General features: G+C 43.7%; 1 protein-coding gene across 1 annotated transcript; it reads right to left on the bottom strand.

Moving 5' to 3' along the window:
- Window positions 1-1,355: 1,355 nt before the first annotated feature.
- Window positions 1,356-10,303, bottom strand: c39h2orf68 (chromosome 39 C2orf68 homolog). Its single transcript, XM_033013895.1, has 4 exons — window positions 10,145-10,303; window positions 4,748-4,863; window positions 4,123-4,286; window positions 1,356-3,487 (listed from the first exon to the last, which is right to left on the bottom strand). The coding sequence occupies exons 1-4, from the start codon at window positions 10,255-10,257 to the stop codon at window positions 3,365-3,367; spliced, it is 516 nt and encodes a 171-aa protein (XP_032869786.1). The 5' UTR covers window positions 10,258-10,303; the 3' UTR covers window positions 1,356-3,364.
- Between the last annotated feature and the right edge of the window lie 176 nt (window positions 10,304-10,479).

Raw genomic sequence — 10,479 nt, forward strand, 5'->3', positions numbered from 1 at the left:
TTCCTAATTCCTTTATCTCCAATAGAGCCTGGAGTGGGCCTTGCTCAATCACCTTCTTGTATTGTATTTCACTATTTGTAACCCACACTAAACACAGTAGGGTGACACAGTGGTAGAGTTGCTGCCTTACAGCACCAGAGATCCCGACCACCAGTGCTTGTACATTCTCCATGTGACTGTGTGGGTTTTCTTCGGGTGCTCCGGTTTCCTCCCACATTCCAATGACTTGTAGGTTTGTAAGCTTCTGTAAATTGTCCCTAGTGTGTAGGCTTGAACTTCTGCATGGGTGAGTGATGGTCTGTGTGGATTCACTGTTCCACACTGTATCTCTAAACTAAACTAAAATAGTCCACAAAATCCACAGGTACTTCCCGAGTTACTGGTGTAAAGGCAAGGCTACTATTCTTTCTGCAAGTGTACAGCACACCCATGCTTTAGTGACTGAAGCTGCCACCTGCAGCCAGAAACAGTATCACAACTTTACTCAGCTAAAAATTAAATATAGAACATGCTGGGAATACACCTGCAGATGCTAGGACCTTAGTAAAACACAAAGTGCTGGAGGAACTCGGCGAGTCAAGCAGCATCTGTGGAGAATCCTGAACCAAACGTTGCCTGTCCTCAGATACCAACCTTACAAAACACAAAGTACTGGAGCAACAGTGCAGGACCGGGCAGCATCTGTGGAGAGCATCAACGGGCAATGTGTAGAAAGGAACGGCAGATGCTGGTTTAAACTGACGATTGACACAAAAAGGTTTTTTGGAAGATGATACCTTTGAAAATAGTTGCTGCTCTACTCAATAGTATTTGGAAAACTATATGCTAATGTATTGCAATACTTTTAACACTTTCTATGACTTTATCATTTTGTCCCTGCCATCGCTGTTGGATGTTCTTTATCATCCTGTGCTTTGCAGGTGAACATTCATTACTTTCTTACCAATGCTGCTGTCTTGTAAATTTTAAGTTGGATGAGCTGGCTTCTTATACATTTACTTTTCCCTCGCTCAGTCATTTATTGCACGAGTCAGTTATTCATTGGTTAAACAAGTTACTCCGTACTTACCTATTTATTTGCTCTCTTTTAACATCTGTCATTGAATACTTTAAATCTTCAACAGGATTAAATATTTGCTGTGTCAGTTTGATGAATTCCCACCTTACTGCTGCTTAAGAGGAAATTAATCTTGATTTGGACAGAGAATGTAGGAAGGGACAGGGTTTTGGGCATGGTATCTGTAATTAGATATGTACTTATTGTGCCATGGACGAGCATAATGTGCAGATCTTCTAGAAATATGCAAAGTTTATTTGACAGAGTGATGAGGTAAAGAATGAACCGGAAACAAATGTGATACAGAATAGTTTTTATGTCGGTTTGGTAACAAAATCAATCTTAACTAAATAATAAAAACATTAAAACACTGAACAAGCTTTGCTTTGAAATCTCAACCAGGGCAGGCGATAGTACTTAGTTTCACCACCTCACACACTTCAAAGCAGTTCACAACCATTGAAGCACTTTAGAAATGTTGTACTGTGGGAAAGGGTGATCAAACAGTAGTAACACGGCTAATAGCATCAATGCAGTGTCAATACAATTTTATTTGTGTTCATTCTGTCATCCATTCTGCCCAAAAGTAGTTTCAAAGCAGTTTGAAACCACGTGCTTTACTTTGACAGAGACCAGACAGGAGGGTGGATGATATCTGTGTGTCTTCTGCAAACAAACTGAGTGGCCTGTTGGGTGAAGTACATGGCCCATTATAACACTGTACCGAGCAAGATCAACCAGCTCTGTGCTCAGATAGCCATCCTCAGCTGGAGTAGTGAGGGTTAACACTTGCAGGCAGAGGAGGCAACAATAGCGACCAGCAGGAGGTTAATCACAGCTCCGGCGTTGACTTGGACTTGCCCTGTGTGGCTCAGAACCACGGCACGTGCTTAATACCTCGAGACCACCTGGGGAAGGGGAAACTACACATTTCTGCAGGAATTGGCACTTTCATTGTTGGGCTTTTCTCATCTTTGCCAACATTTATATAATGTGAATTTATAAAAACATTTCTTCTACTTGCATGTGAGGGTCGCTAATATAATAGTCATGTTGGAGACACAAGAGGCAGCAGACGCTGGGAACCTGAGCAAAAAGCAAGCTGCTGGAGGAACTCTGTGGACCAGGCAGTATCTGTTGAAGGTGATGTTTCAGATCGGTCGCTTCCTCCATTTCCCTCCATGATGCTGCCTGGCCCGCTGAGTTCCTCCAGCAGTTAGTTATTTGCTCTAACTCCATGTTGTTGCTCTTGGAATCCTGAATTCATTTCCATGTCGAATGTAAAGGGCATCTCCGTGCTGCAGGAGTGCATGCATGCAAGCAGCAGGCAGACACTGCCCGTAATTCCTCCGTGCAGCAGGAGTGCATGCATGCAAGCAGCAGGCAGACACTGCCCGTAATTCCTCTGTGCCTCCTCAACAGAAAGTTTGAGCCTTGACCACTTGTCATTGCTGCCTCCTTGCCTATAAACCACCCTTGCTGCCATCATCTTTCAAGATGTTGCCAGAACACAATGGGCAGCCAGCAGGTCTTTACCAGCTGCTAGCTAGCTTCTAGTAACTCGTGAGATTAACAGTAATCCCGTCGGGGAGGGTTGCTCATTTAAGAACGCTCTTATCTCATTGCATCAAATTTGAAATCCCACCAAATCTGATTAAGAACACTCTCTGCAAAAAAAAGAATGGAGTTGCCCAACAGAGTTGTCCCAACACTGGTAACTGGATGTAAACATGAGCATAAAGCTGATCCTTGTTCGGTAAAGTCTCATGTTATTCACAATAACAGTTTCTTTATCCCTTAGAAAGTACCGTAGCTATAATCGCCTTGGGTTGTGCTTTACTGAAACTGTACCAGAGTGAAGAATGGGATAACTCTTTGAATTCCTGTTAACAATTTCTTTGTGGATTGGAAAGACTGATACCCACTACATCCCTTTTCCTCATAAGGATTTTTAAAAACCTGGATTAAAAAAAGAATACTTTTGATTCACTAATTTCCAAGATAAAATCGTATCAAAGTGTTTGTATTCTTTTGTCATTGTGCACCATAGATTGTGGAGCTGGTATTCAGGAGTAGCTGAAGCTCCCATGAATTTGGCAGTTAGTTGAACAATGTGTATTGCCTCCTTCAGGAATACAAGCTCTGGCCACCACCCTTTCCAGCCTGCTTTGACCCGGTTTGTCCCTACAAGTGCTCCCTCACATGGCCCTGAGCCCTAGACTCTCACCACACTTCATTTACCATCTAAAAATGGAGACAACACAAAACAAAACAAACTTCGATCGCCCAATGACATTGCAGTTGTACTCAACGCTTTGAGATCCTCTTTTCAATTTCCTCCTGGATTCTAAGTCTCAGAGCTTCTTTCATCAAAGGCTCTAAACTATTCTTAGTCCCAATTTTTTCTGCCACATTCTTGGGGTCATCGCCCTGTGGCAAGAGAAGAAAAGAAAGTTGGTCATTACTTGGGTCCTTCTGTGGCCTCCTTCCTTCATAGAAATACACATCACTAAAGGAAACCATTTATTCCATTGTCTCAGAGTAAGAACTATCTAAAGTATCCCACTGCTCTGCTCTTTCCCATAACCTTGCAAATCTTTTACATGAAATGTCCAGTTTAGGTTCCAGATCACACCAGCAAGTTCTCTGTATTTAGTCATGGAGCAATACAGGACTTTAGTCCAACTCCACCATGCTGACCACATTGCCTAACTTGGCCAGTCCCACTTATATGTTATTTTCAAGTCTCCTCTTCTAATATTCCACGCCCTCTTCACAGACCTGTCACTCCACTAGAATAGCAGGACACTCAGTGTCCAAGTGACCATTCTTCACATATGCACCAAACGAGTTTGAGTTGGGAGTCAATTGACCATGGAAGTGTCATGGTGAAACTCCACTCTGGTTATACACAAGGCATATCGACTGGTCACTAATCAGTGGGAGTCTTATCTATCTGTTTAAACACATAACCCAGGCCACAGATTAAGATCAGCCCTGGGAGAACACGGTTGATATAGGATTAACAGTAGACAATGCCTGTTTGCAACAAGGGGCAAACTTACCTGATGAATTATGACTGATGTAACAATCTTATCATCTGCATGGTAATCTAGACAGAACAGTTCTGTGTTTGACTCGGTGGTGGTATTCTGTGGTTCTGCATCGGTGCTAGAGCTGCTTTCATTTGACTCCTCGCACTCAAACCCAGAGAAATTCTCTGCTCCATCTACAAAGGACAGGAGCAATAAACATGGAGTGTTTCTGATTCCCCACACGTCCACACCTTCTCAGGTGCCTCTTCAGTTACCCATCACCCTTCCTCACCCATTTCTTCATAGCTTCTAGGCATGCACAACTTCATTGGCATCAGATGGGTCTCTCAAGTGGAATGTGTAACCAGAGGTTACATATGATCTTAATGTTCATACAATTCACAACAGGAGTTACGTGATGTGAAAGCCCTGTTGTTTTCATTCCACCCACTGATGTAGAACATCTTGCATCCAGCCTCTAATGACATTAATATGTCCAGTATGCATCATGGATGACACTTGTGAGCTTCCTGACTTGTACAATTTAAACCACTCGCCCACGAGTTGCCATTGACAGACAATTTCCATTGTGTTTAACGTCCCCAATCACGATCGTGACCAGAGTGGCACCAACTATGGAGAGGGGTGTACTTACTCCTCCGGCGTGGATGGTACACCTGCAGGTCTGGTTTGCGTGGACGGACTGGAGCAGGGGTCTGCCTCTTCTTCTGCCTTTCCTTTGACTGTCTCACTTCCTTATCGTAATCATCTCTAAAAGCGAGAGTCAAAAAGCTTCATTTAATCCATTCACATTTTTCTCTTGGTCCCTCCTTCATTCCTGAATCCCACTATAGTTACTACAACTAACAGTTTATAAGAGATGCAACAACTTGTGTTTGTATTGTATTTAACACAGGAAAATGTCTGAAGGTGCTTCACTACAAGGTTATCAATCTTGCATGGAGCCATAGAACAATGTATTGGGGCAGATGAGCACAAGTTTGGTCTAAAAGTTAGCTTTTACAAAATGCCTGAAGGGATAGAGTGGAATGGCTCAAGCAAGAGAATGCCAGACTCTCAGCACTGGCACTGAGCATCATCCAAGGTGCAGCATCTTCATTAATGCCAATTCAAGGAGGCAAAATCTTGGCAGCTTGCTGGACTGGAGAAGGTTTCAGTGAAAGGGAACAGAGACCTTGAAGGGATTTGAAAATAAAGACGAGAATGTTAAAATGTATTCCCAACATTGGTGAGCATGCAAAGGTGGTGTAGTGGCAGTGGACGTCCCAGCTTAGCACTGGAGACCTGCACTCCAGAACTAGGAGCACCTCTAGCCAAGGTGTCCCACTGTGGTTACCACAATGGCATCTACCTGAGGATGTGGACCATTGCCCAGATATGCCCATTGACTAAGCACAGGTCAATCCACTGCCAAAATAATTGCCACTTAGCCAATCCAATCTTTCATAACTGGCATGCTCCACCCCAGTAACATTGCATTCCTCCATTAGTGGAGCAACCAGAACCAGCCGTGGGCTAATCAAATCACAATGGACCATTACCTCATGCTCTTGTTCTCTTTGCACTGATTAACGAAGCAAATGGTCTTGGGTTATAAAAGGAGGTGATATTTGATGCAATCCACTAAATCCACTTCACTTTTCCTTTGACTTGTGAATGTTAAAGACTGCATCTACTTTCAACAATGAACAACATGTTCTGCCTGACATTCCTCCCTCAACCAAATATAGACACATCATTCCTTCAGCTTAAGGCTGTTAACAATATGCAGAGAAGCTGCCATCACTGTATGCGCAACTCATTGTAAATCATCTACCTATTGTGTCTGAGGAAGCAAAACAAATCTTTATAAAGTGACGTTCAATACTACAGAACATAGCAAACTGAAGGTGTCAAAATTGATAATATTGGCAAACTTTTAGGCATTTGTTACATAGAGGGCTCACAAAAAAGGGAAAGTAATCTGACTTGATAATGTTGTTTGGATAAATGATGTCCATGACACTGACAGGTCACCTCTGCTCTTCATTAGTAGTGGGACATCTCCCCAAGTGGAAAGATGCAACCTCTGATTTCTATCCCAGAACACTTAATGTATTTAATAGTCCGTGAGGATGGTGGATTAAATTCAAACGAGTGTCGAGGGTAAGGAATATTACCTCAGTCAATGCAACAAAGGCGCATATCAGTTTATTTGCACATCCAATATAATTTTGTGTTGCACTTTTATATTCAGTGTAGTCTTAACAAGTTATTCAAAAAATGGTGTCAATGTGACAGCATAGATTGATATCAAGAAGGTTGGGGTTTTGAAACCAAGGCATTGAAGAAATGGTCCTACTAAACATCCCTTAACTTATCTCCAATTCTATTTAGATCAAATTTCCACCTGTGAAGCACATTGAGATGTTTTGCCATATTTAAAGTGTCGTTATATAAAGTTAGTTGATTATTGTCACGTGTACCAAGGTCCAGTGAAAAGCCTTTTTTACAGAAGAGATGGTTGTCAACCACTGCAAGTGCTGTCCTTGGCCAATATTACTGCCACCTTTTGGGGAAAGAGGTGAGTAACAATCTATTTCTCATTATAGCTTCATTGGGACTTGTGGATGACCAACCCCACCAAAACCTGTGATTTAGCCAAACGTTCTCAGTCTTTCCTTTGACTTGTATGTTCTATTCCTGAACACAGGGGCTCAGCAGTGTGGACCACTCCTTCAATATCAGATTTGAGTTTAGCTTATTGTCACGTGTACCGAGGTACAATGAAAAGCTTTTTTGTTTGAGAAGGAACTGTGCAGATGCTGGAAAATCGAAGGTAGACAAAAATGCTGGAGAAACTCAGCGGGTGAGTCAGCATCTATGGAGCGAAGGAAATAGGCAACGTTTCGGGTCGTTACCCTTCTTCGCGTTTCACCCGCTGAGTTTCTCCAGCATTTTTGTCTACCAATGAAAAGCTTTTGTTACGTGTTAACCAGTCAGTAGAAAGACAATACATGATTACAATTGAGCCATTTGCAGTGTACAGATACATGACATAGGGAATAACATCCAGGTACACTTTAAAGTCTCAATCATTCTATACGGGCTACAAAATCTCTGCCCTGGCTGCTTGTTGATTGGTTAGTAATTCAGAAGCTTGAATAAAAAATGAAGTGTTTGAGGAACTTGTCAGGCCAGGCGGCATCTACGGAGGGAAATGGACAGTTATCTTCTGTATGACGATATTAGACACAAAAAGCTGGATGTAACTCAGCAGGACAGGAAGCACCTCTGGAGAGAAGGAATGGGTGACGTTTTGGGTCGAGACCTTTCTTCAGACTTCTGTACACTGGATACTGTACCTTGGATGTTTCTTAAATGCCAGGGCTCCATGGTCTAGACCCTTCATACTGGTAGAGAGGTGAGGTGAGAGCTGGCAAGTTAGAGGTAGATGTGGGTGAGGACCCCAACCCTTTTCACCTGATGGACAATAGTGATAGTTTGTGAAGGGAGGTGAGGCAGAGGAGCAAGAGCTGTCTAGTGATGGGTGGATCCAAACCCCTCTTCACTTGATGGAGGGTGGAGGTAGACAGCAAGAAGAGGTGAAGGTGATGATCCCAACTCTACAAACCCCTCTTCACTTGATGTGTGGATCCAAACCCCTCTTCACCTGATGGGGAGAGATCTCTGCTAGAGAGAGGTTAAGGGAAGGGTTGGGGCAAGACCAGACAAGTGATGTAACCCCACTTTTTAAAAAGGGAGGGAGAGAGAAAACGGGGAATTACAGACAAGTTAGTCTAACGTCGGTAGTGGGGAAACTGCTAGAATCAGTTATTAAATATGGGATAGCAGCACATTTGGAAAGTGGTGAAATCATTGGACAAAGTCAGCATGGATTTATGAAAGGTAAATCATGTCTGACAAATCTTATAGAATTTTTCGAGGATGTAACTAGTAGAGTGGATAAGGGAGAACCAGTGGATGTGTTATATCTGGACTTTCAGAAGGCTTTCGACAAGGTTCCACATAAGAGATTAGTATACAAACTTAAAGCACACGGTATTGGGGGTTCAGTATTGATGTGGATAGAGAACTGGCTGGCAGACAGGAAGCAAAGAGTAGGAGTAAACGGGTCCTTTTCACAATGGCAGGCAGTGACTAGTGGGGTACCGCAAGGCTCAGTGCTGGGACCCCAGCTATTTACGATATATATTAATGATTTGGACGAGGGAATTGAATGCAACATCTTCAAATTTGTGGATGACACGAAGCTGGGGGGCAGTGTTAGCTGTGTGGAGGATGCTAGGAGGCTGCAAGGTGACTTGGATAGGCTGGGTGAGTGGGCAAATGTTTGGCAGATGCAGTATAATGTGGATAAATGTGAGGTTATCCACTTTGGTGGCAAAAACAGGAAAGTAGACTACTATCTGAATGGTGGCCGATTAGGAAAGGGGGAGATGCAACGAGACCTGGGTGTCATGGTACACCAGTCATTGAAAGTAGGCATGCAGGTGCAGCAGGCAATGACGAAGGCGAATGGTATGTTAGCATTTGAGTATAGGAGCAGGGAGGTTCTACTGCAGTTGTACAGGGTCTTAGTGAGCCCACACCTGGAGTATTGCGTACAGTTTTGGTCTCCTAATCTGAGGAAGGACATTCTTGCCATAGAGGGAGTACAGAGAAGGTTCACCAGACTGATTCCTGGGATGTCAGGACTTTCATATGAAGAAAGACTGGATAGACTTGGTTTGTACTCGCTAGAATTTAGAAGATTGAGGGGGGGTCTTATAGAAACTTACAAAATTCTTAAGGGGTTGGACAGGCTAGATGCAGGAAGATTGTTCCTGATGTTGGGAAAGTCCAGAAGGGGTCACAGTTTAAGGATAAGGGGGAAATCTTTTAGGACCGAGATGAGGAAAACATTTTTCACACAGAGAGTGGTGAATCTGTGGAATTCTCTGCCACAGAAGGTAGTTGAGGCCAGTTCATTGGCTATATTTAAGAGGGAGCTAGATGTGGCCCTTGTGGCTAAAGGGATCAGGGGGTATGGAGAGAAGGCTGGTACAGGATACTGAGTTGGATGATCAGCCATGATCATATTGAATGGCGGTGCAGGCTCGAAGGGCCGAATGGCCTCTACTCCTGCACCTATTGTCTATGTGTGGATCCAGGTGAGGAAGATTGGGATGCAGAGCTGGGTGAAGCCGTCACCTGCCAGTTCTGGCCCCATCCCCTTACCCCCCCCCCCGGAGGGTCGGGACGAGAGATAGGGAGAGAGAGAGAGATAGAGAGATAGATAGATATAGAGATATATATATAGAGAGAGAGATAGATGTAGAGATAGGGACAGAGAGATAGATAGATAGATATAGAGAGAGAGATAGACAGGGAGATAGATAGATAGAGATAGGGATAGAGAGACAGATAGATAGATATAGAGATATATATATAGAGAGAGAGAGATAGATGTAGAGATAGAGACAGAGATAGAGAGACAGATAGATAGATATAGATATATATATATATATATAGAGAGAGAGAGAGATGTAGAGATAGAGACAGAGAGATAGATAGAGAGATAGAGAGAGAGAGATAGACAGGGAGATAGATAGATAGAGATAGAGACAGATAGAGAGACAGATAGATAGATGGATAGATAGATAGAGATAGAGACAGATAGAGAGACAGACAGACAGACAGACAGACAGATAGAGATAGAGATAGAGAGAGGGAGAGATAGATGAGATAGAGAGATAGATAGATAGAGAGATAGACAGGGAGATAGATAGATAGAGATAGAGAGACAGATAGATAGAGACAGATAGATAGAGACAGATAGATAGACAGATAGATAGATAGAGAGACAGAGAGATATATATATATATAGAGAGAGAGAGAGAGATGTAGAGATAGAGACAGAGAGACAGAGAGACAGAGACAGATATATATATATATAGAGAGAGAGCCAGACACAGAGAGAGAGCGGGTCCATTGCCTCCACAGCCGCTGCCTCCAGCCCCGGGGCCCTGCCACACAGCGCGACACTGACCTGGCGATCTGGTTGCGGCGGATGTGGTGGACGAAGCCGTGGCTCATGTCGAGCCGAGCGGCCTTTCCCGCCGCCTTGTCCCGGGGAGCGGAGCTCTGTTCCCGCAGCTCCATGCAGGCCGCGGCCGGGCCCGGGCCCGCGCTGGTGGACGACCAGCGCTCACCCGGAGTGGACACACATCAACACCCGCGCCTCCAAATACAGTCTGAATAGAAGGTAGACAAAAAAGCTGGAGAAACTCAGCGGGTGCAGCAGCATCTATGGAGCGAAGGAAATAGGCAACGTTTCGGGTCGAAACCCTTCTTCAGACTGAGTTTCTCCAGCTTTTTTGTGTA

The sequence above is a fragment of the Amblyraja radiata genome, chromosome 39 (assembly GCF_010909765.2).
Source record: "Amblyraja radiata isolate CabotCenter1 chromosome 39, sAmbRad1.1.pri, whole genome shotgun sequence".
In the NCBI taxonomy this organism is placed as follows: Eukaryota; Metazoa; Chordata; class Chondrichthyes; order Rajiformes; family Rajidae; genus Amblyraja; species Amblyraja radiata.